Below are 25,036 nucleotides of genomic sequence, written 5' to 3'. Positions count from 1 at the left end.
CAACGCTTCAAATCAAACGACCCATCGACAGCCAGTGGAAATCAGAGACGAGGAGAAAAACAAAACATCAAAATGTTGAAGGATTTGGTGAGGGAACGACTCATGGCGGCCGCTGACGAAATCTTGGAAGTGTTTGAACGGACGATCGCATCGTACGAAGAGCAGCTGTGTCGAGCGAGAGACGAAAGCGAGAGACACCGACGACAATTGGAAGCTTTTTGCAAACCTTTACATGTTGCACAGCATCAAGGTTTGGGCGCACTATTCTTCAACTTGATGATTTGGCTCTTTTAAAATATTCGAACGTGTGTCATTTTAACTGCTTGTTACAGACGACGCACGTAAGTGTCATGCTCGAAGATAAACAGATTTAAACGTGGCCACCCTTATCCGATTGGTCTTTCTAAAACGATTCCAGTGACATTAAGGAAGTTATGCCCGTTTAAAACGGCAGCAATTTCTGGCCAGCGTCTTCTTCCAAATTCAGCTGCAGTCGAGAAACTTTCATAAACTTCATAATATGACCGTCACCCAATTTTAATCATTGGAAAGCTCGCGGCAACAGACAGCATGTCAGTTTTTTTCATCACATCTTCGAGCCGATCACTACGCAAATCACTTAAATACGGTATAGGATAACGACAACATAATTCGAAAAGTGGAAGGAGATCCAAATTACATTTATTATCCTCGCCCCCTTTTTGGTAGAACATAATTTTCAACTTTTTACTGATACAGAACACATTTAAACAAATCATAAAGTGGGCACAAGCACCAACATCGAAATATAATTTGTGCTTAGTAATGAAATGATAAGAGCACTCTTAAAAAATATCAAACAAGGATGGGGAGCTGTGTTTGAGTCCCAGAAAGACTGCAGTGTTTTTTTTTCCCCTCTATATCATACTTTGTTTTTATGCTTGCTACACAAACTTGATTAATCCATACATTTGTAATGTAACATGAGATGGGTGGGTTAGTATCTACAGAACTAATGTGTTTGTGTGACAGAGCTCTCTCAAATTGAAAATAAAGAAAAGGATCCAGAGCCTCGCCTCTTAGTTAAAAAGGAGGAGGAGGAGGAGACCGGCATCAGCGAATTTCATCTGAAGGCTGAAGGCGAAGCACCGGATTGGCTGCAACCCCAAGTGGACAGCTTTTTAGCGCCGCTCTCGGATGGCTACGTCGAAGAATCTTTGAGGGATCGTCCACTTGCTGAAGGTGAAGACAAACATTAATTAGTTTTATACTAACCGTTCACGAGACCTGTCACGATAATTACTTATCAACTCATCTTTAGATCAAAAGAAAAAAAGGGGGGGGGGCACACTTTTAGGGCTGAGAAAGAAAGTTGACCAAGCTGGATAAGTCAACTTTAAAAATAGGCTGACCTAAATATCCTCCACAGGCCTCATTGAAGCATCATTTGGAAGTGCCTTTATGGATACTATTACATGTGTAATGTACATATAACATTATGTTTGTGTGCACGAAATGTTTGTTGATCCAAAATGTTAATCGCTAGCACAGTGTTGCTAATCCTAATTGCTAACTGCTTAGCATCAGGAAATTTATACACAGAAAGTTGAAATGAAAATAAAAACACAAACTGTTTTACTCTTAGACAATTACTGCTACAAATACATTTTCAATTACATATTGGCAAAACTAGTTCTCATTTTAAAAGGAGCTGTCTTGTAGTCTAACTTAGTTACTTTAAAAATCAAGTAATCAGTAAAGTAACTAAGTTATTTTGGAAGGCAACTGCAGGAACAAGAATCGGGACAGTTGTTTGGAAGATATACAGTATCGTTCAAAAAAAAGTTTTGTGTTTTCAGCCTACCACTCACTTTGGAGCAAAAAAGGGTTTTACTCCTGGAATATGAACAAGTGCCTGCTGGTGTAGGTGAAACCCTTCCGTCGCTCAGTCAGCGCCCAGAGATGGACAAGGCGCGCATTTGAAGTTGGACATGGACCTATTTCTTTGGCCGCTTTTTATTTTCCTCTAATTGGAGTTAGATTTTTTGTTTTGATTTGTTTCTTCCAGGCAACAAAGATGATAATAATGACTCGGCTCCAACTTATGAGACCGAAGATGATGACAGTACCTTAGAGGTGGATCAAAGAGAAATCATTCCGGGCCATGCAAAATGCAGCGTTAGTGAAGAAAATGAAGGTGAGTGGAACACATTATGGATGACAAGCACATGTACAAAGACATGTTATGAAAATATTTGAATACCTACAAGCAAGTCCCTCTTGACAGATTTATGTATGACTTATATGTATATTTACGTCACAAGAGTCTAATTAAATAGTGTGGGGCACCAAAATATCATTTAATGAAGAGTCTTTAAAGGGAAACTCTAAAAGACAAAAAAAAAAGAAAAGGGTAATTGAGGATGAAATGTGCCCAGTCTGCTTGTCTAGAAGAAGAAGACGAACAGGAAGTTATTGACCTCGATTGCCCAATTGTAACTAACCTTGCAGCTCCACTCTCAAATATACTCATGGAATTTTGTTGAACCACATTTTGTAACCGACTTTAATGAACATGTGTAAAGTGCATATAACATTATGTGTGCGGGAACTAAATATTGTTTGTTGACCTTAAAAGTTCATTGCTAGCGCAATAATGCTAATAGTGATTGCTAACTGCTTAGCTGAAGCAAATGTTGTATTTACTCATTCGTATGTGTACAAGATAAAAAACAATATTTATATCCACTCAGTTCAATTTACGCTCAACCTCAGTAATTCGTCTAAAAGCGACTTTTCACATACAAAATTGTGAAATAAATTACTAAAATATTTGTGTCAAGAGCGTTATGAGCAATAGGATAGGTCTTGTTCTTTAGTCATCAATATTTTTGGGGAGGAACTTTATATTGTTATTGAAGGATTTTCAAGGCATTTCAAGAGTGTTTTGCTTGTTAATATATTGGACACTACTTTTAAGTTTAAGGCCCTAAGAAGGGACCGCTACGACAAGCATGAGTGTAAATATAGACCTCTCCGTTTCAGCTTCACCGCCGAACGGTAAGAAGAGAAAACGCCGGCCTCACAAATGGATGAGAAGTAAAAAGAAAGACGCCAGAAATAAGGACAAAGTTTACGTCAACACCAGGGGCGCCCCCATTACGCAAAAAAACCTGGTCGCCCTCCCTCGCCATCTCTGCCGACACAAATGCACCGAACACGTCTCCGAAGACGAACGCCGAGTCATATTCCAGAACTTCTGGGACCTGGGCAATTTAAATCTGCAGAACGCTTTCATCTGCGCGTCCATCAAACTGGTCAAAATCCAACGCCGCCGACCGCAGCAACAACAGCAAGACGCGGGGGAGTCCAAAAACCGGACGTACTCTCGAAAATACAGTTTGACCACCAGCCGAAGCGACAGCGTGGAGGTGTGCAAGACTTTTTTCTTGTCCACGCTATGCGTTTCCAACGGGCGTGTTGATCGAGTGCTTCAAAAACAAATCAGGAAAGGCCAAGGTCTACCCTCTCCCGAGGGACGGGGCAAGCGCAAGAGAGTCAGCGATGAGACCCTGCAAGCCATCAAAGACCGCATCGACTCGTTCCCCGAGTACGAGAGCCCCGACGCGCAACAGGACGTGGACTACCTCGGCCAAGACTGACCGTCGCACTAATGCGTCGTCTATACGAAGAGCATTGCATAGAAATTGCAAAACCGGAGAAGGGTTAGCTCTATTGGAGGATCTTCTCTTAAGAGTCCAGCTCCCTTGCACACCAGCTTGCGTATTCATCTCGCACTGATCGGGGCAAGATCTGAGCTGGGCATCTTCCCGCAGCACTTTGTCCCATGCCGTGGACTTTCTTGCTGTCTTAAATGCCTTCCAGACTGCAGCAACTAATTAAAGAACTTCTGGATGTGCCCTAAGCTTTTGTGTACCCTGCTCCCCCGCCCCTTCGAGGGTTTTCAGTAGGGAGAGGAATTGAAAAGCGTTTCTTGTTGAAAACCGGATCTCAGTGTTTCAATTCCTTGGGATTGTTTGTTGTTTTTGTTTCCAGTCATGACATCATCTTACATATTACGCTTTGTGCACACAAGACAGTGCGCTGCTAATGTGGGAGCGATGCCGAGCGGACATTGAGGAAGACCGTTTTTAATGAAAGAAAGGTTACGTTCCAGTTGCTGTATTTTCCACACTATAAGACGCACCGGATTGTAAGACGCACCCTCAATTAATGACATATTTTAAAACTTTTTCAATCACAATATAGTAATACTCAAAGTAATAACAATAACTCAAATAATAACTCTAAACTCTCAATAGCATCATAACTCAATGTCAATATGACCAACCTTGTTCAACTGTAAACAAACAAAAGAAACAGGTAAAGCTGACTAAATCAGTTCATTCCCCATCTACGGATCCCAATCTCAATATTGATCCACATATAAGGCACACCTGATTATAAGGCTCACCATCAGATTAAAAAAAAAATAATAAATTAGGGCTTTTAAGGTGCGCCTTATAGTGCGGAAAATTCGGTACTGATGTTGTGGTACTCAGGTGAGCGGACTCCTGCGTTTTGCAACATGCATGGCAACGTTATTACAGTATTAGCGCATCATGGAGCCTCATGGCGCAAACGCTTGAAGGTTTGCTTACATTTTACAAGGGAGGATAAGAAAAGGGCAGCTTGCAATACTTGCAGTCGATATACATGCATACACACGACATATAAAGAGGGGGATTTCTTATCTACCTTGCTTATTCACTTATTTCCACAAAACTATTGTCGGATGAGTTTCCAGTCAAAAATGTTACTCAATATTGGCAGCTACAGACTTCCGGACGAGAGGACACAAAACACTAAACAGGTAAGACCTTTCTTGAATGAGAGGCAAATGTACGGTGGCCGACTGGGGCAAACGTGCTGCAAATGGCGCAACACACAAACAACGGTAAAAACGCGCTACAAATGGCACTTGCGGTTTCCCAGCATCTTCCCAAACCCTGACCCGCATCACCAACATCATTCAAGCGCCAGAAGTTGCTGGCAGGGATGAGCGTGAAAATCTCTTTGAAGAACCGCATAGAAAGAGTGGTCTTAGAGCTCCTTTGCAGTTGGAATCAGCTGTTAAGACGCGACAAATGAAGCACTTCACTAATATATCAGCTGCAATGAATTCTGCAGGACCTCGACTCATGAAGATCACCTCAGAGTCCCATGAGTCGGATTCCGAGATGGTTTCCTGAGCCGTGAACTACAAGTATAAGAAGATATGAGACTATTACTTACAAGAGGTGAAGAAATCTTCAGTTGTACAAATGTATAGTGTGATACGTTGGTAGGCCTTCCCCAATGCCGCTCTGTAATCTTTTAGAGTGAAGGGGACATCCGTTCCTGGTATATATGTTACTTTTGTACAGTCGGGGTAGAGAAGTACGCAGGGTCCACCGTGTAAATTTCGGTGTAAGGTCTTCAGTTTTTGCTCGGCGGCCCTCTGCAATTCGTCAGCATTCATGTCTGGTCGCGCCAAAAGGCGAAGTGCTGTTCCTCTTACAGCCTTCAGTCCGCCACCTTTCAAGTGCATAAGGCCGACTGAAATCTACAGAGAAACATTGAAATAAGCGCCTGTTAACTACTTGGGTGACACTATAAATACATGACAGAATGTCCGTTCTGCCTGCAAATTATTACCCTATCTCAGCAAAAAAGTTACCTTCACAAACTTCAGGCTGTCTTTTGGTGGTGTTTTTTTCTTTTTGAAAGATGCTCGTGTCCCCTTCTCTTTTAGACTCCTGAAAGTCTGTAATGACTTTTGTATACTTTTTGCAGGAGCCTCTGCTTCTAAAAGTTCAATCAGTCATCAATGAGAACGAACAGAGAGACGTACTGCGTTCTCAACCATAGTCATAAAGGTGTAGATTGGACATGACCTAAACTTCAAAAAACAAAAACATTACCTCCACGTGTGCCAGGTTTGTCTACATCACACAGAAATTTGATGTCCTTGCCGCATGAACGGCAAAAAGATGGTTTCCAAGACAGCTGGTGTCCACAAAAAGGACAATACATTATGATCTGCAACAAAACAAATCAAATATATTACCTTGCTTTGCACTTCAATTGTATGAACATTTTAAAATAATACAATAACATGTAGAAAGAATTGTCATTACAAACAAGCGATATCTCAAAATGAATGACAGTTTGCAGCTTTTCTTTTGTTTGCAAGGTTTCTTTTATTTGCAGGTGTTGTGCACTTTGCAGCACGTTTGCCCCAGTCGGCCACCGAACAAATGGGTTGGAAGCAGGTTCTGAAGCACTTCTGATGTGCTTTGCCCTGATTCATAAGGAAATTTATTGCTAACAGACAGCAGTCATCGTCATGAAATGTCTTTGTGGAACAACATCATTTCATGCAGTATTTTTCATATAGTGTTTTTTCTGCATACTGCTATTTACGTAATTAGTCTGCCAGCGAAAACACTCAATAGCTGGCACAGAAGTGCTGTTTTGGCCACAAGAAGAGAGTGATGTGAAGGAAGCCGAAGACTGAGCAAATCACTTGCTAGACTCCGCCGCCATGTGCGCGCACGTGCGCCGTCAGCGTTCTCTTTCGAGCAAAGGTCATGCCGCAAACGGGGCAGGCGAACACATCCTGTCCGCCGTGCGAGTCCATGTGCGCCTTTAAACTGTTTCTGTACAAGAAGCGTTTACCGCAAAGTGAGCAGCTGAAAGGTTTTTCTCCCGTGTGCGTTCGCATGTGGACGTTCAAACTGCCCTTGCAGGTGAAGCTTTTGCCGCAGAGTGAGCAAGCAAAAGGTTTTTCTCCCGTGTGCGTTCTCATGTGGGATTCCATGTGCACCCTTTGAGGGAATCTTTTCCCGCATACAGAGCAAGCAAAAGATTTTTCTTGGCTGTGTATTCGCATGTGCGACATCATGACCGACTTGACGGCATAGTGTTCGCCGCAAACGGAGCAAGCGAACGGTTTTTCTCTGGTGTGAGTCGTCATGTGGGATTCCATGTGCACCTTCTGCGAAAAGTTTTTGCTGCAAATGGAGCAGCGGAAGGGTTTCTCCCCCGTGTGCGTCCTGCCGTGCGAGATCAAGTGCGACTTTTGAGAGAACCGCTTCCCGCAAACTGCGCAGCAAAAACGTTTCTCTCCAGTGTGCGTCTTCATGTGTGTGACCAAATTGCACTTGTGGGAAAAGCCTTTGCCGCAAACGGAGCACATCTGACATTGTTTCGTCGTAATTACATGGTCACCCATCGGCGTCGGCTCTCCCCGGTCGTTCTCACTCTTCACAACGACCACAGTCAAAGGTGATTCGCCAACGTCCTGCTCCTGCTCTTCCTCTTTAAAGTGGGGGTGCTGGGGGTCCTCCTGTCCAATCTGCCAACTGCGGGGATCTTCTTCTGTAGGATGCCAGAATTTAAAAACACTTTAATTCACAGTTTCCTTTGATGTTTTCCCATCACCAGGTTTAACTGAACAATTGTGAACAGTTTGTGTAAACTTTCCTCCCAACAACAGAGATGCCTTTCATTCTGTTTATTTTGTCAAGACAATTTGCATCTCAGCCAAAACATCAAACACGAGCCAGCACACTCCCAACAACTCGGCGAGTCCTATTAGGGAATGGAAGATCATTGGGCCAATTTTATCATTTCTTTTTAACATTAAAATATATGGCAAACATGATCAAATTCAAACACCCTCCACGCGCAAAAAGGACTTTTTTTTTTCTCCCTCATCAAAGTAAGTGAAAGTGCAAAGTTTCAATCAAACGGCCTTCCTGTGAGACATACAGTCATTAGTACTAGAATTGTTCGGGGCCCAAAAATAAGTGACTTTATTCATTAGAAATTCCTTTAATAAACCGATTCCTTGTGATTGTATTCAAAATTGAATTCTACCAAATATCAGTTGAAATGCACAACCCACCACCAATATATATCCATCCATTGATTTTCGAGAGCCTTTTATCCTCACTAGGACACCCTGAACTGGTTGCCGGCCAATTGCAGGGCACACAGAGATGTACAACCATTCACACACCCGATCACACCTAAGGACAATTTCGTATTTCCAATACACCTGCCATGCATGTTTTTGAAGTGTGGAAAGAAGCGGGAGTGCCCAGAGAGAACGCACATGGGCTCGGGGTGAACATGCAAACACCACACAGGAAGGCTGTAGAGGTAAATTTGAACTTGGGTATCTGAACTGTGCAGCGGACCTTCTAACCACTTCATTGCTGAAATATCTACCAAGATATATAAAAATGTATGTACATATGTTCTGTTCTTTTATCCTGCAGTTATAACACTGTGCTGCCTGCTACATTGCGGTTCGTTTCTTGCAGCTCAATTCTATCGTGGATTTTCTTCACGACCATAACTTTTTCAAAATAGGTTTATGTTAGGTTTATTTCTCTAGGAAAGGTTCTTAAAAATGTAAAGTGTGTTGCACAAACCTTGAAAGTGTGCGACATTTGGAGGAACGCAAAAAGCTTCCAGTTGTCGTCGGTGTCGCTCGCTCTCCTCTTTGGCTCGACCCAGTTGCTCTTCGTACGACGCGATGGTCCGTTCAAACACATCCAAGATTTCGTCGGCGGCCGCCATGAGTCGCTCCCTCACCAAATCCTTCAACATCTTGGAGTCAATTTTCAATTGTTAAAAATTTGACTAACAACGGGTAGAATTTTGACCGATTTCCGTGTTGCTTTCAGTGCCGTCAAAGGGGTAACTTCCGCCTTTTCTTCTTCGTTGGTATTAACAATTTACGGCAAGCGAACACGTCGCGCGGTCGCCACCTCGCTACAGTCTTTTCATTATGACGTCACTAGGAAAAGACTTTGCTTAGTTTTTTGTCCGACCCCCACCTTACCAGTTTGAATTTTTTACCCCCCCCCCCCCCAAAGTGTTTTGTGGCTTGAATTGCACTTAAAAAGTACTCCACAGATGCAGTATGTAGACAGATACAGACAGATATGAACAGAAGCAACTAAAAGTCTAAAATGCATGAATATGTGTTTAAAAAAAAAAAAAGAAAATAAGGCTTCATCAGAGAGTTTTCTGTAGCATGGGACGTTAGTTGCATCAACATCTTTTAACACAACACATTCACAGAGCTGCCAACTGGTACAAATTCATTTCCTGAATAATGTCATCTCATTTTTACGTTTCTGTCAGCAACATTACAGCACATGGAAATGGCTTTACAGTATTTAATAGTAATTATTCAAGGAATAAATCACAAACAAAATACAAGCAGTGACATTTCAACAATAGTTTGTTAAGTTTATTTAGCTATTACCCACAAATCACAGGACTTAGATAAATATTTCCATATATTTTCCAACAAAAGTCAGTTCCATATTGATAGATGACGTCCTGTCCAATGTCCGTTCGCATGATTTCATTCAATCCCAAAAACATTTTAGTTTGTTTGTTGGTTTTTGAGTCTTTTTTTTTTTATTAAGTCAAATCAAGCATTTTTCTATCCTATCACTAGGGGGCGTTGTTTGCCGACTGTCAATTTTGAAAAATTAGGCAAAAAATTAGAAAGGATTCGGTTTGAAATGACAGAAAATGTCTTGCCTGCTAATTGATTAAAATTTGCTTAAAAGTAAATAATGCGCTTGTTCTAAGTACTTATTTTTTTTCATTGGTTTCTTTTTTCGAAAGAAGTCTCGACATGACCTCTTTTTACCTGTGAAGCCCTTTGAGACTTCTGTGATTTAGGGCTATACAAATAAAATTTGATTGATTATTATCCATTGATTATTCATAGTTTAGTATTATTATTATTATTATTATTATTATTATTATTATTATTATTATTATTATTATTATTATTATATGTAAGTATCAAGCCTTGTATATATACTGTTTTTTTAAGACAATAAATAGACATAGTTAATGAATAACATGCTGAATAATCGTGATTAACAATCATTGATTTCAATATTGACCACAATAATCGTAGTTATTATTTTGGCCATAATCGTGCAGCACTAGTTGAAGGCATGATATTGCTCTAAAAGTTTTAAGATAAAAAAAAAAAACATATGCACACCATCTTTCTGCATAAATATCAGAACAGTAATAGACAGAAATATATTTCCTGTTCAATTTTTGTTGTTGCGCCTTATAGTCCAAAAAAATATCTAGTACCTGATTTAATACCAGACATTTGTTGCTATTTTTTTTAATAATTTGAAAAACTAAAAATGACTTTCATCTGTCTTTGGGTTTGAATGAGCGATGAGTGCAGCGCAGTCCATCAGTAGAGACTGTGCATGGGCAGAATGCCGGCACTTCTGCTCTTTTCCACTAGTTTCTCTCTGATGCCGGGCGTGAGGACCCGATGCCAGACGTAGCGCGGGTTCTCCACGGGCGGCGGCCTCTGGGCGGGCGGCGGCGTTACCCTGGCCCCATCCTCGTCACGCTCCACTCGGTCAGGCTGCAGGGCCACGAGCGTGTTGAAGCACACGCCGTCCGTCTTTCCGTGCTGCCGTCCGTCGTGCTGCAGGCTGAACACGCCCAGGGTGTTGACGTTGTGCTCGTAGTACGCCGACGGCATGGCGTCCTGCACCACCATGTTGGCCGCCCATGTGACGGCGTGAGTCTTCAGAGCCGCTGCTGTGGGGAGGTGTGGCCTGGGAGCTGAGGGACAGACGTCATGAGAGGACAAGAAGTGGACTCATACCCATAAAGCCAGTAAAGTACTGTATCATAGCAAAACTTGGTACTTAATGGACAAATACAATCAAAAGGGGGTCTACCCTTGACCAGAAGGATCCAAATATTATGCTCTGCAATGAAGATCAGCACCAGTCTCTGGACCACATGGCGGCAGCTCATGTCTAGAGGCAGTGTGACAGGATGCCAGGCTTCATGACGGTACCTGAACGGAGCACAATGGACACTCAAACTAGTCTGAACACTCAGAGAAGAGTCAAAGACAACACTGGCTCAGATTCATGGAAACAGCACCAGGCCAAGCCCTCTGACTTCTTGTACTCCAAGACTACCTTGACTCGGAGACACGTCCAAAACTCCTAAATTAGTCTCAGAGGCATGTCCAAAGTCACTACGAGTCAGGGAGTTGTCCAAAACCCATATGAGATAGAAACGAGTCCAAGAGTATACTGATGCAGGTCAATTTCAAGACCACTCTTGACTTTTTGTACTCCAAGACGACCTTGACTCAGAGACTAGTCCAAAACTCAGAAATTAGTCTCAGAGGCATGTCTAAAGTCGCCACTAGTCAGGGACAAGTCCAAAACCTGTTTGAGACAGAAAAAAGTCCAAGACTATACTGGCGCAGGTCAAATCCAAATCATTCTTGACTTTGTGGACTGCACGACGACCTTGACTCAGTGACTAGTCCAAAAAAAGTCTGAAATTTCTCAGGGGCATGTCCAAGTCATTAACCCTCAGGAATAAGTCTAAAAGCCATATGAGACCACTTTGAAGCTTACTTGAGCCCAAATTCTATTAGACGCAGGATGTCCCGGCCCCTCAGCGGGAGTGGAGCACGTCGGTCCCACCAAGTGGCCTGAAGAGAGTCCTGATCTGCCGACAACAAAGTCTTTATGCTCCCGCCTGAAAATGCAGATGTGCTGATTACAAAGGATATTACCACAATTGTCCTGCAACTGAACGGACTAACGTGTGACCGCTCGCCTGTGATCTTGGCTAGGAAGATGAAGCGGATCCACTGAGGTCCCTGCTCCTGGATCAGCAGCAATGTGATTGGCTGGCAGTCAAAGCCCGCCTCCTCCTTCACCTGTATGCAAACAGAACTGGATTAGCGGCAGCGCAGACTTTTAGTGTTTGGAAAAATTCCGCTCCTCAAGTCCTGGCTGCTGAGCAAGTTTGAGGCGTGGCCAAGCATTTGACTCCGCCCACAGCCTGAATGCCTAATGAAGCCTCATGAACCACTTGTGGTATTTCTGTTACTCCTCTCGATGGTGCACTTGGTTTAAAGACAAAATGCTAATGGAATGAAACTGTGCTAAGTTTCCACTACATCTTTAAACCAAGAGCGCCATCTAGAAGAGCCCAAAATACATCGTGGTTCATGAGGCTTCGTTTTCACATCACTACCGATCACTCACCTCCCTCAGCAGCGCCTCCTGCAGGCTTTCGCCTACCTCCACCCTCCCAGCTGGCAGGTACCACTTTTTGTAACAGTCCTGCTTGGCCTCCTGGACCATCAGAACCTCCTCCTGACACACAGAGGCGCTTAGGTTACAACTCTTGAGTTAGCGAATCCATTGGAATGGGATGTATGCTTGCTGCGTGCGTCACCGCGTCGTTGAAGATGACGGCGCACACGATGTACGTGACGTTGTTCCTCAGCGACGCCGGCTTGCTCTGGTCCAGGCCCACGTCGCACTCCGTCACCTCACAGCCCAGGCCGGCCAGCAGGCGTTCCACTTGCGCCTCCACCTGCTCCAGCGCCATCAGCTCCATGTGACCGGCTCACTGGACACTCATTGGCCCATCGCTGTCAGCTGCCACGCCTCTGGTGAAGAAGACCATTTTCGTGCCTGCATTTCTCAAATAAAAGGATGTGCCAGGGCCCTTTTAACTCATTCATTGCCATTGACGGATAAAAATGTGAACTATCCATTTTTACTTGACTGGCAGTAAATGAATTAACTTTTTTTTAACATTTTTGTTTATCCAGGAAAAGCAATTGACAATCGGGTTATCATTTTCAGTTACACAAACAGAATAAAACAAAGCTTTTTTTTATTATTAATTTAAGAACAGTGATCATTCTTTTTAAATGTTATATACAAATTATTGTGTAATCTTAATAACAAAGTTTCACAATTTTTTTATTTTACACCTTATTTGACAATTTGAAAATTGCGCTAAACTGAAATAGTGACTTTTTTTTTTTTTTTACCTTAGGTCAAATGTTTTAAAGGTTCAAGACAAAATTGATGATTGATATTATTTGAAAGTTAAAGTACAATCATTAATTAAACAGTTGTTTAAAAAATGTTAGTGTACTCAAAATTGTTTTTAATTAATATTAATATTTCTTCTTAAAATTGATTTTACAAATAGACACAAAATAATCAAAGTCAAATTTGTATGGATGGTAGTGTTTTACTTTTTTATTTAATTTTAAATGGTTTATTTTACATGATTGTATTTAATTTGTAAAATTATGCCAATGTTAGGAAAGTAAAAAAAAAATGAGGTGTGGAGCAAATGCTTGGTGGCAAATCAGATTACACAGCGTGCCAAACGATGTTCAATTCACCCATGTAGTTGTTGACCAAAAAATGTTGATTGACTGAATCGAATTTAAATTGAAGTACTGTATAGCGCAATGTGAACGCTGGGTAACAAACAGTTTTGCAGTAGGGAACACGGTAAGTGAACTATTTTTGTAAATCAGATGTCATCCCTTTCCTCGTTCCCAGCAGAATGCAAATCGATATAAAGATATGAATATGTTAAACCACAAATCCAATGAAGCGTACACGTTCTTCAAATCCGATTTTAGTGCATTACTAGTTAGTGGCTGTGTAGTTACGCGAAGCACAAATCCCTGTAAACCGAAAGCAAACAAAGTCATCAAATATCGTCAGGTGACCGCCATTTACTGAACGCAGATTATAATCGATGGGTTTAATGTTTCAATTAAAAATACGAAGACTTACGGCGATCTGATTATCTGTTTGAAATCAACTCTGCGATGTTATGACATTTGAGGATCGATGACGCTCCCGGACGCACATTTTACATTCACCTTGAAGTTTAGAAAGTAAAAAAATAAATGTGTGTTCATATCAAATATTAGAACAAGGATATTGGTACAAATGTAGTTTGAAAATAAAATGTTTGCACTATAATTAGACAACGTATATGTATTCCGGGACGTGTGCGCTTCTTTAGTTAGCATTACGCAGAATGCAAAGTAGGTAAAATCTTATTTTGAAACATTGAATCGGAAGTACACATTCTGCTTGTCAATGCGCTTCTGTTGTAACACGCTAGCTGAGCTAGGCTATCAAGGAGCGCGTTAACTGTGACTTTAAGGTTGTCCTTTCGACGCTAGCTCAATGACGGATAACTGCTGAAAGAGCGTCACACGGTGAGTTTAAGTCATGCATTTGGCTGAGCTCTTTGTTTCTTGCAGTAGGTTAATTTGTTGTATCTTCATCTGTTTTTGCGGGGTATGGACCCCTGAAAACATGAACAAGTTAAAAATAATTGATTTCTCCTTCGTTTCGCTGATTCGTCTCATGTTTCATTTATTTTTTTACGCACCTACTATGTTGTATAAGAACATGCTATTAATCCGTTTTATTACAATATTTGTACTACTGTACACTTTAGGCTTTCTGACCGTATTCGCGATGACGAATTGTTAATGAGCGTTTTCTTTTTGGAATCTGCTGATTCGTCATAATATAAGCGACGGTGCATAATGCATTACAGGTCTGATCCCTCCTTTTTCCTGATTTTCAATTGAAATATTTACTTTTAAAAATACATTTTTCATTGTAAAAGTTTATTGTGTAATATATAAGTATAATTAAGCCACTTTATGGAATGCATGCTTGTTGTAGCAATGTCATAAGATCTTCTCAAAAGAAAAACATGAAGCTTTGAGTACAGGAGCGAGTTATCTTAATCGTGTGCAGGCCGCTGGTTTACATCCCAGGTTTGGTTACCCTGTCCCTGGTGGTAATTGAGGGTTAACTTGTGAACATATTCTGCATTCAGCATCTGAAGTTGTGCTTCCTGTCTCCCAGCCAATCAGTGCTTCCCTGGATCAACACGAACCTCCATCCTTGTGGGATGTTATCCTCTTCTCATCTTTAGCTTTTGGCGACTTCCGTCAGCATCCCGGATGGCGCGGCACAGCAAGTTGCAGAAACAGGTCTTGGCATTGTACCGAGAGTTCCTGAGGGCCGGGCGGGACAAGCCAGGCTTTTTGCCCCGCATTCGAGACGAGTTCCGGGAGAACGCAAGCATCAAAAAGACGGATGTGATGCACATCGAGTATTTGTACCGGCGAGCTCAGCGGCAGCTGGAGCAGCTCAAGGATGTCAACACCAAACAGCTGGGAACCTTCGCCAAAAACAAAGAACGTACCTGACTGCTCACCTGCAAAGACAAACTTCAACCCACCGGCACACGCCGTTTCATGCTGTTAATGTTTCACCCAAAATATCACGTGATTGCCAAAACTAATCTGAATTGAGTGTTCATCTTTTTTGCTGAAATACATGAACATGTGAAAACCTGGTCTAAGTGTCTGACGTGAACCACAAATTAAGGCAGCAAAGGATGCAGGACATCTGTACTTGGGCCCAACCATGAGGGATTTTTTTTTTTTTTTAACGTTTTGTATATACAGTATATTACATATCTATCACATGGCCAGAAATGTTTAGTTAAAAGGAAAGCAATCGTGAGTCCTTGCTTCCTGCAGGCATAAAGAAAAGGAATAAACACATTGGCATTCAACAATCTTCATTAAAAGCTAGGTAAAGCTTGAAAAACCTTTCACTCTTCTTCTTTCATATTTGTAAAGTACCAGAAAAACTTTGGAAAGAGTGACAACCTCTAAGTGTTTGTTCATTATTTAAACATTTTCTAAATTGTAGATTAATACCAAAATATGTAATGTTATAAAGAAAATGTGATTAAATTACTTGGTAAGCAAAAATTTAATCCTAACAGCATGTATTATCATTTAGCATAATACCGTTGCACATTGAGGATTTTTCACAGCTTTATGATGTGGATGATGATTTAATTTAATGATCTGGAATTACCTTCAGCTCATGTTTGTGCAATACGACCGCTTAATATATTTAAGACCATTTGAATTTGAACGTGTTTTCATAAAAGAAAGTTACTTACGACCAATATACTATAGAACGAACAAAATGGGTGGTCCCGTTTTGACGCAGAGCCGTCTGCATTGTGGCAAACTAAACGCTAGATGGCGGCAGCGGCGTAGCTCACATCCAATCACCGCCAAGAAGAAGAAAAAAGAAGGCGGAAAAGGAGAAAAAGTAAACAAAAAACAGATGGGCTTGCATTGGGCTATTTTGACGAAAGTGTCTTGTTTGTTTTCGCCACTGTGTTAAAGATGTCGACGGGCGACGGACAAATGAGCAACTTGGATTTATTTCAGCAGGTAATCAGGATTTTAGCATCTGCAAAGACGATGACGTCTTAAATGCCGAGCATCCTCCTACAAGTGCCTAAATATGTTTTGCCGTAGCAATCCAAACTGGTCTCTACGAAAACAATTTCTCTTCAACTGCTCTACAAGAGCGCGAAAAATAGCAGTTTTTGTTTAATTTCCTTTTCTATGGGAATTTTACTCGGTGTTCTGCGCTTTACTCCCATTGTCCAAAAACAGACATGCTATTTTGCTTTTACGCACTCAATCAGGACTCTAGAAGTCAATGTATGTGGAGGTCGCTGGAGATCCAGTCTGGGTCTGAATGTCCTTCATCGAGGATTCAACACATCGAGGATTCAAGACAGTTTTGAGTATTAGAAAAAATGACAACTAATCCGTTACTACCAATGCATTGTAAATACCATTTCAGATCATTAAATATTGTTCTCAACATAAACAAAGCCCACTTCCTTTTATTGTGACATTTGGATGTTTTGAGCATCTCGACTTTGTGTATTCCAGATATGTCGTGGACCCCTTTACTCAACTGACTTTAAAAGTTGTTCGACATTTGGTTTTTGCGTTTTAGGGACCATCCACAAATTACATTTTATCCGCAAAAAGAATCAAGGAAAGCACATTTTATTGTTCTGATTGCTTAGTAGAAGGTAATGGTTTACCATTGCCGAGTATACCTGACAATAACTTTGCGTCTGTCTTTTTTTGAGAAGTAAAAGACATTTAAGTGGCAAAATTGTCATAAATTGACCCAAACACAACGAAAATAAGGGTTTAACTTTTGTTTCTCATTGTGATTGCTGCAGAAGAAGGCAATTGTAGGTGACAACTTGGCGTCTATTGCAGGTGGCGCTGTTGAGATGGCTGAGCTCGGAGAGCCCCGAGGACCGCGGACTCCTGGCAGCGGCCACCCGTGTCCGCATCGCCAAAGAGCTGCTGGGCCGCCTCACAGGACAATCGCAGGTGGATACCTACAAGGTAGGAGGACCACCACTGCTTTTCACCAAAACTTTGCGTCTTAGGTCTTTAGTTGAACTGCTATAATTTTGTGTCACTTTAAAGATGTGTTAGTGTGCAAGTCAAAAGTTGCAAAAGTGATTTTTTTTTGCCAGGATGCTTTATGATTTGGTAGGATGGATGTTGCTCAGGTCGTCGGAAAATTGTTCAAGTTTAAATCAGCAGAATTTCTTTTGATATTGTGTGTGTCCATGTGCGCAGAGAGAGTGCATCCTTAGCGTGGCTCAGTTTGTGCGCGAGAACCCGCGCGCAACTCCAGCAACAGTGAATGCTCATGTGGAGAAATGTGTGGCACTCTTCGCCGCACGCGTGGCAGCTCTTGAGGCTGCACCGCTTTTCTGATTCATGATGCTTTCTAAAAATCATCTTGCCTGTCACCAAGTTGTTGTTTTTTTCCACAATGTGTGATTGTCACTTGTAAATGAAAACAATCAATAAAAGGAGAAGGAAAAAATATGGACTTTCTCTTTTAAAGAACTGAAACAGATGAAACGTACACAAGTAATGGACCGGTTGCCAGTTAAACAACAGGCAATACTTACTGTCAGTTTCTTGAAGCGGAAGTCAGGACCCAAATTTTATGTGCAGTATATTTTAGTACTCGTTTGTTATACACACGTCAACACAACAAAGACAATGACATTGAGCCACTAAAAAAATGCAAAAATTCGGCCATGTTACAAAATCTTGTGGAAATAAAAACTTAATCATCATTCACATCTTTATTGTAAGCATTAAGGAAGATTTTTTTTTCAAATGGTCATAAGTAAAGGCACTTCAGGGGCTATGTAAGATTTTTTTAATAGGGTTTTGTGGGTGTTAGCAAGTCTAATTATTTTTAACGGCGTGACAAACAGTACAGCTTTCTTTTCAAAATAAGAAAAAAATAATTGGAACATGAAACAACTCAATGCTAAATTGTATTTTTATACTCACCAATGGTTGAGCTTCCTCTAGTCACTCTATTGGTGAAGAATTCTCTAGATTTTTCTTCAAGACACAAGTACAACAAAGATCCTGGCGAATCTTCACGATCAGATGCACCGTTGTTGGGGATTTTTTTTTCTTGACCAGGCAGGAAAGAATTCTGGGTTGGTTTTGAGATTTGGTGTTGCCAAGTGAGCTCACGAGCAATGTTGTACAGAATTGATTTGGCTAAACCTTTTTTTCTGATTGGTTTGTTGATCTTCCAACAGTTCAGGACCGGATAGTTTGGCCCTATTCGTATTTATGGCCAATCCTTACTGCACTGTAATACCGTATCATAACTTAATATCAGAGAATAGTTTTGTGTTAGCGTAGTAGCTTCTTTACCTATGACCAGAGGAGCAGTGAGTAATCAAGGGATTTTATTCAATTTCTGGACCAAACCAAAGTGTGATAGGGTTATGTTGTGGCTGAGCTCGTAATCTCGTTAGCCGTTAGCTGCCTAAATGCTAGGTGAAGCCTGCTCCCAACAGTCATCCTTCTCACCGTCAGTGTGTTTGCATCGGTTGTGGTTGCCGCGCCGACGGCAAGATGCTGTACTTCTCCGTCCAGTAGGTGACATAGTCGTGTCTCAGGTCGTAGCTGCAGGGACAGGTAGCGTGTTAGCGACAGCTAATGAGTAGCAGACAAGTAAGGAAACAGCGAGAGAACAGAGACCCGACAGATGACTTGCTCATCCTGTGGTTGATAGTCAGGTAGGGACGATGGGATTTGCTGAAGGCGGGCCATTGGACTGGAACCTTACTGCCTCCTTGATTGGGATCGCTGAACCCAAGGGAAAGACAAAAACATGTGGACATGAAGACACCCGTATGGGGGAACAGATAGATGCAAAGGCAACACCATTAAAAGACACAAAAACAGAAGAAACAAGGAGACAGAAAGACTCCTGAAGGACGTCCCTTCAGTCTCTTCCATCATTCCGTCAACGCTGTACCCGGTCTTGGCGAAGTTCGTCCAGTATGCAATCATGTATCCGGACAGGTCACGGTGTCGCGGGAAGTAGAGGAGCGACATTGTGAAAGGTTTTCCAAAGAGGTACTGCAGGTCCTCGCTATGCTCCGCCTCCACCCAGCTGGGGAAGCCTGGGATGCGAGTCTTCATGTTGAAAAGGTAGGAGTAGGAACGGCCGGCACTGAAGGACAAAACAGGCGCGGGACAAAACTCAGCAAATTCGGCTCCATTTCGGATAAAGCCATACTAACTCAAAGATCTTTTAGATCTGACCTGCTGTGGTTGGCGTGGAGCTGGAGCGCGATCTGGGTCGGCACCAGAAAGAGGAAGTCTGTCTCGATGTCGGCCACCGTCTTCTTCACCGTCGCCGGATCCGGGACGGAGCCCCAGTGGGCGGAATACACGCTGAATGCCGAGCCCACGGCCGCTGTACCTTTTTCTTTGGTCAGACCAACCAGGAGACCCCTCACATCCTCCCTAACGGGGACAGCAAATGGTTCATTAAAAGGTCCAACTTCTGGTTGTCAGTGTGACATGAGGTGACACACCGCATGACATCTGGATCTGATGTGATGTGAACGTGACTTCAAGTAATGTCAAATCACATGTGCCATCAGGTATGACGTGATTTCAAGTCAGAGGTGATACAATGTCACATAAAATAGGACATCTGGTGTATCAACACTTGGCATCAGGTGTGACATTTGGTGTCAATTGGGATGTGACTAAAGCAGGTTTTATGTTTGATCAGATGTGATGTCTGGCGTGGTCCTCACACGGTGGTGTTTGCTTTCTTCTGGTTGATGGAGGGCACGTCAACACCCGCAAAGATGTGTCCATCCATGGAGTTGACGCCAGCCATATAGTCAACATCGGCGGCATTGTGGAAAAGACGAGCGGGCTCGTCAGGAAGGAAGTCACCGTCAACCACGGGAGCATATTCCAGGAGGTCCATGACCACACCTACAAACCAAAGAAGGCCGGAGCTTTGATGTTCTGTCATATTCAACCCCCCCCCCGTGTCCATTTGTGTCCTCACCTTTGCCCAGCATTTGCAGGATGTCAATTTTTCCCGCCATGGTGAGACCCACTGGATCCGTCATCTTAAGACACGTCAACATCAGGTCCACGTCGGTACGGTAACAACCAACCTTACGGGCGACCTGCGCCAAACAAGGAAGTGGGATAGAACGTTGTCAAAACACAGGAAGTATGTCACGATAATAAAGAGGAAATGATGCGTTCAGTACCTTCTTGGTGAGTGCCAAGGGTTCCCTCTGTATGGCCCAAGGACTCAAGGCCACACCACACTGAGTGATGGCCCGCCGGAACAATCCTTTACTGTATGGGGACAACATCTAAACACAAGCACCAACACGGTCACTTAGCATTGTGGCTAACATTAGCATCTCTGTCTCATTTATGAAAGCGTTGTTGTGGTGACCTGGAAGCTGACGCTGGCGGCTCCCGCCGACTGTCCAAATATGGTGATGTTGTCTGGGTTTCCTCCGAACGCGGCAATGTTCCTTCGCACCCACGAAATGGCGGCATGCTGGTCCCACAGGCCGTAGTTCCCTGAAAGTGCTCGCACAATAATCATTTGGAAAACATGCAAAAACTCAAAGCTAACCAAGATCAAACATTTTAAATTCATGAACATTTTTGTCTTGCCAACTTGTCTCTTCTCAAAAGGCAGTTTTTCTTGTCAAAACAAAATTATTGAAAATTTAACTCATCTTTTTGGTTAACAAAAGATCTTTTGATCAGTCAGTGGCAGCTTGAGTAGGAGCGTGATTGTTAGCTAAATTTTATATTACACATCATAACAACTCTTATAACACGAGGATAAAAATATATATATACAAAAAAAGTCTGATTTTAAAGAGCTGATTTTTTTTTTTTTTTGAGTGGAGTCCATCTCATTAATTTACCATAGCATACATTTACTAGATAAACGATAGTTGCTTTAACGGGAAGAAATTGGAACTGATTGGAAAATGAAGCTTCATGAAGCACTTGTGATATTTTTACCTCCTCTAGATGGTGCTCTTGGTTTACAGATAAATGCTAGTGCAGTGTAAACAAATAAGATTTCTCCTGCCTCTTTAAACTACGACTTCTATTGAGAGGAAATATAAAAAAAATATATATGTATATATATATCACAAGTGCTTCATGAATCTTCATTTGTCCATCTATGGTGAAAATGCCACAATATATGGCATGTGATTGTCCCAATTGGTCTGGAAGAAGCACTACATACGGATTTCATTGGTAAGAATGCAATTAAAAAAAATCTTCATATAAGGTGCCGTATATTTGTGAGCACTCCTCCAAAGATTTCTCTGCATGCATTTTTGACTGTATGTGAGGTATTTGTTGCCGTTTGCCATCTGTGCACCTGGCATTCGAGAATCTCCGCTGCTGAGGAAGCCCAAGGTTCCCACGCGATAGTTGGCTGACACCACGATGACATTGCCCCGCTCAGCCATTTCCTTGCCGTCGTACAGCGAGTCTCCCAGGACGGTCAAGTCGTTGGACGCCCCCAGCAGGAAGGCCCCCCCGAACAGGTAAACCATGACGGGCAGATTGGACGACACTGACACACACATGAAGGACTGTTGACGATTCATTTTCACATCTCACATTCTATGCTGTATCAGGCGTGACATCTGATGTGACAGGTGTGATGCCAAATGTCACATTAGGTGTGACACCAGATGTTACATCAAATGTCAAACTTGATTTCACACCACATATCATATAAGGCGTGGCAGCAGATTTAACATCAGATTTGAATCTAGTGTAACGTTTCACATGCGATCTGATTTGACAGCGGCCAATTTGAGTTCTGATTTCCTGTCAGATGAGAGACCTTGCGTGTCATCACATGTAATATGAGATATAAGATCTGGTGCTACATCCAGTGCAAGATCCGGTGTGACACCTAGAAAGATGCAATGTGACATCTAGTGTGACATTTGGTTTGTGAGCAGATGTGACATCAGAAAAGATATCTGGTGTGACATCAGATGTCACATCTAATGTGACATTTGGCGTCACACCAGATGTCACACTTCATCACATCAGATGTTAAATCGGATGTGAAATCTGACATCCAGAAAGACATGAGTTGTAACATCTGGTGTGACATTAGACATGAAAACTGATATGACACCTGATGTGACATCAGACGTGACATCTTATGTGAGCTCTGACATGCCAGCAGAAATGAGATCTGGTGTGACATCTGGTGCGATTTCAGAATTGAGATGGGCTCTACTAATCTGATAGCAGATGTGACACTTGTTGTGAGATCCGATGTGACACCAGATGTGATCTCTTCTGTTTCATCTCACGTGCCATGTGTTGTGAGATTTGATGTCAAACCAGATGTGAAATGATCTGGCTGACATCAGAAGTGCGTTACTGCTTACGTTTGTGTCCCTGGGGTACAAAAATGTTGAGGTACAGACAATCCAGGCTGCCCCGAGTTTCGGTCTGCAACAGGTTCACTTGCAAGCAGCGTTCAGCGTACTTGGTAGCCTTCCTCACTCCTACACACACAAATGCCGTATTTATTTGTGGCTCAGCTACCCAGCAAAATCCTACCAAACTCTCACAACTGATAGCAGAGGTGCCTTAGCCCTTCACTAGCTGTGCATGGAAAGCAATAAAACAAAATACAATAAAAATGAACCCCAAAAATCACAGGAGAATTGTACAGGAGCGCTGCTGTAATTATATTCAATTTAAGTTATTCTTACTTACATTAGATACAAAAGATTTCAGGTAATTTTCTTCACTCCTGGGTAGGGCTGCACAACTAAGCGAATTTTAATCGTGATCACGATATTGGCTGACATGATTAATTAAAATGATAATGACAGATATTAACATTTAAAATGATGGCTATATTGCATGTCAAATCAAGCATTTTGTCATCTTACCACTAGGGGGCAATTTTCCCACATGTTTGCGTGACAAACGTCTACTTTTCTCACCTTAATATATTATTTACCAATGCAAAATGGTGTTGAGTTTCTCACCTGATTTCTCACTTCATTTCAAAAAGTAAAACTTATGTTAGTTCACCAACCACAAAGTGAAATATTTCAGGCCCTTATTTGATTAAATTTTGATGATAGCAGATACCACAGCATCCAAAAAAAATTCAGTCTTTCACAAAATTGGAAAATCGTGTCAAAGGTGAACATTGCGCCACACAAATATTTCCCTTTGTGTGTGTTGAATAAATATACCAATTCAAATTTAAACTTTTTGACAATAATTGAAATATATCGACTTTTCCTCGATAGTATTTGTTTTTTCAACACAGATCACTTTCTTCTATCTTCAAGAAAGACACCGACCGTCCCATCCCGGGTGAGGTTTTGGTTTCTCCCACAGTCCTGGGGTGGCGGCGAAAGGGATCCCCTTGAACACATCCACAGACGTGAACAGTCCTGTGCCTTTGTTGGTACCCTGGACCTGACCACTTTCCGTCTGCACCACTCCCAGCTAACATGCACGCACACACGCACATCGTGACACAATGAACATGATCTGAAAGAATTTCCAAATGTTTCCTGACCTTTGCAGACGAGCCTAACCCCATCAAGACGCTCATGAGCGTCACTGTCAGCATCGTCGTCATCCTCATCTTTACCTTCTCACGCATCCACTGTGCGGATGCCTTTTATAGCCGTGCCGCAGGAAGCTTCTGCTTGGGCGTCATAGCAGCAACCAACGAAAGCGTGCAGCAGCATTCAAAGGGGTGGCTTGATGGGGTGCCAATAAATTTTTGTAAAGGGGGTCCCATGAGGAATCCGAATGCTTGCCAAGGGCCAAGCCAACATGCTAACGTGAACATAAAAAAGCAGTGTATTAAAAGTCCAGTGTATTAAAAAAAATCACTAAAATACATCCACAAGTATGTACAGTAAACTCATTGGTGCCATGCCACAGGTTGGTGGGGTTCACTGTATGTCAACCATCAAAACCTTGAGTCTCCTCCCAGCTTTCACTCGCAATTGAAGGACTGGTTAATTGGAGAACTTCCAGTTGAATTCATCGCTCAAGGACTTGAGAATAAGCGCAGATGATGGCTAACTTTATCACCATATGCTAACAATCTTTAGTCAATCATTACACTCACACATGCACAGTTCCATTGGATGCATGTCAATTTTGTTATCTCGGTCAGGAAAACAAAATGGATCCTTCCCTCATGATTTACTTTATATTTCTGTGAAATGAGTGCGGAAAGTTTGCCTTGCGCACCAGATGTGACATTTGTAGATTGTAGAGAGTAGAGAAACATTGTCACATGCATAGCACGAAGATTGTAGATTGTAGCATCGAAACTAGAACGTTTTCAGAGAATCGGGGATAGTGCCACTGAGGCTGGAAAGGAGGCTACACTTAAAAACAGTTATGTCAAAAATAACACAATTATGGTGCAAAAAGGGACCCTGTCAACAAAAATGAACGTAACTTTTTTAGGTTACCTTTCACGAAACGACCCATTTTTTAGATTGTTTTGTGCAAAACAACCCATAAATTTGATATGGTTATTTTTTTTAACCCATCTGAGTGTAAATCCTAAATCTGTTGACTGGTATTTCGTTTCTCAGCTTCCCTAAAGAGGATTAGTCAACTAAAAGGTTGACTATCATGTTTGTCATGAACTAAATAAAAAAAAGTCATTTACATTGCGTGTCAGTAAATTGAAAAAAAAATCTAAACTGGAAACAAGAGTGTCTATTTGTTTAAAATATTTAGAAGGATGCTAGATGAGACTTTCAAGGAACAATTTGAAGTTAGCAAAAAAGTAATCATAAAATGTAAACGTGTTCAACTGAAAAGCATAAAAACAATAATCTCGCCTTTCTT

At 41.9% G+C, this 25,036-nt stretch overlaps 6 protein-coding genes across 9 annotated transcripts; 3 read left to right on the top strand and 3 right to left on the bottom strand.

Moving 5' to 3' along the window:
• LOC148429049 (uncharacterized) lies at positions 1 to 3,904 on the top strand. Its single transcript, XM_088428231.1, has 4 exons — positions 1 to 250; positions 1,012 to 1,221; positions 2,048 to 2,176; positions 3,025 to 3,904. The coding sequence occupies exons 1-4, from the start codon at positions 73 to 75 to the stop codon at positions 3,639 to 3,641; spliced, it is 1,134 nt and encodes a 377-aa protein (XP_088284357.1). The 5' UTR covers positions 1 to 72; the 3' UTR covers positions 3,642 to 3,904.
• A 2,320-nt stretch (positions 3,905 to 6,224) lies between these two features.
• Positions 6,225 to 8,745, bottom strand: LOC148429048 (uncharacterized). The gene is made up of 2 exons (XM_088428462.1): positions 8,463 to 8,745; positions 6,225 to 7,401 (listed from the first exon to the last, which is right to left on the bottom strand). The coding sequence occupies exons 1-2, from the start codon at positions 8,638 to 8,640 to the stop codon at positions 6,551 to 6,553; spliced, it is 1,029 nt and encodes a 342-aa protein (XP_088284588.1). The 5' UTR covers positions 8,641 to 8,745; the 3' UTR covers positions 6,225 to 6,550.
• Positions 8,746 to 9,201: 456 nt separating this feature from the next.
• Positions 9,202 to 13,755, bottom strand: nudt18 (nudix (nucleoside diphosphate linked moiety X)-type motif 18). 3 transcript variants are annotated; one of them, XM_088428251.1, is made up of 7 exons: positions 13,680 to 13,755; positions 12,307 to 12,548; positions 12,114 to 12,224; positions 11,673 to 11,782; positions 11,475 to 11,591; positions 10,776 to 10,897; positions 9,202 to 10,656 (listed from the first exon to the last, which is right to left on the bottom strand). In XM_088428251.1, exons 2-7 carry the CDS (start codon positions 12,469 to 12,471, stop codon positions 10,274 to 10,276), a joined length of 1,008 nt encoding a protein of 335 aa, XP_088284377.1. In that variant the 5' UTR covers positions 12,472 to 12,548; positions 13,680 to 13,755; the 3' UTR covers positions 9,202 to 10,273. The 3 variants fall into 3 exon arrangements, with proteins under 3 accessions (XP_088284377.1, XP_088284396.1, XP_088284386.1); XM_088428270.1 differs by having other exon boundaries at positions 12,307 to 12,523; positions 13,680 to 13,753; XM_088428260.1 differs by having other exon boundaries at positions 12,307 to 12,556; positions 13,680 to 13,750.
• Positions 13,756 to 13,981: 226 nt separating this feature from the next.
• On the top strand, positions 13,982 to 15,269 carry sdhaf1 (succinate dehydrogenase complex assembly factor 1). Its single transcript, XM_088428449.1, has 2 exons — positions 13,982 to 14,113; positions 14,778 to 15,269. The coding sequence occupies exon 2, from the start codon at positions 14,876 to 14,878 to the stop codon at positions 15,122 to 15,124; it is 249 nt and encodes an 82-aa protein (XP_088284575.1). The 5' UTR covers positions 13,982 to 14,113; positions 14,778 to 14,875; the 3' UTR covers positions 15,125 to 15,269.
• A 739-nt stretch (positions 15,270 to 16,008) lies between these two features.
• Positions 16,009 to 17,656, top strand: LOC148429045 (uncharacterized). Its single transcript, XM_088428427.1, has 3 exons — positions 16,009 to 16,174; positions 17,030 to 17,161; positions 17,402 to 17,656. Exons 1-3 carry the CDS (start codon positions 16,127 to 16,129, stop codon positions 17,540 to 17,542), a joined length of 321 nt encoding a protein of 106 aa, XP_088284553.1. The 5' UTR covers positions 16,009 to 16,126; the 3' UTR covers positions 17,543 to 17,656.
• Positions 16,951 to 23,904, bottom strand: LOC148429044 (bile salt-activated lipase-like). 2 transcript variants are annotated; one of them, XM_088427987.1, is made up of 13 exons: positions 23,736 to 23,904; positions 23,515 to 23,662; positions 22,579 to 22,698; positions 21,543 to 21,740; positions 20,586 to 20,716; positions 20,392 to 20,499; positions 20,181 to 20,304; positions 19,918 to 20,104; positions 19,415 to 19,618; positions 19,125 to 19,322; positions 18,845 to 18,952; positions 18,674 to 18,769; positions 16,951 to 17,154 (listed from the first exon to the last, which is right to left on the bottom strand). In XM_088427987.1, the coding sequence occupies exons 1-12, from the start codon at positions 23,820 to 23,822 to the stop codon at positions 18,676 to 18,678; spliced, it is 1,707 nt and encodes a 568-aa protein (XP_088284113.1). In that variant the 5' UTR covers positions 23,823 to 23,904; the 3' UTR covers positions 16,951 to 17,154; positions 18,674 to 18,675. The 2 variants fall into 2 exon arrangements, with proteins under 2 accessions (XP_088284113.1, XP_088284106.1); XM_088427980.1 differs by lacking the exon at positions 16,951 to 17,154 and having other exon boundaries at positions 18,533 to 18,769.
• Positions 23,905 to 25,036: the final 1,132 nt, after the last annotated feature.

Source organism: Hippichthys cyanospilos, chromosome 1 (assembly GCF_059441005.1).
Source record: "Hippichthys cyanospilos isolate Australia breed blue-spotted pipefish chromosome 1, RoL_Hcya_1.0, whole genome shotgun sequence".
Classification (NCBI taxonomy): Eukaryota; Metazoa; Chordata; class Actinopteri; order Syngnathiformes; family Syngnathidae; genus Hippichthys; species Hippichthys cyanospilos.
Note: the sequence above shows the minus strand (reverse complement) of the source record. Positions and strands in the feature narration are given on the sequence as shown.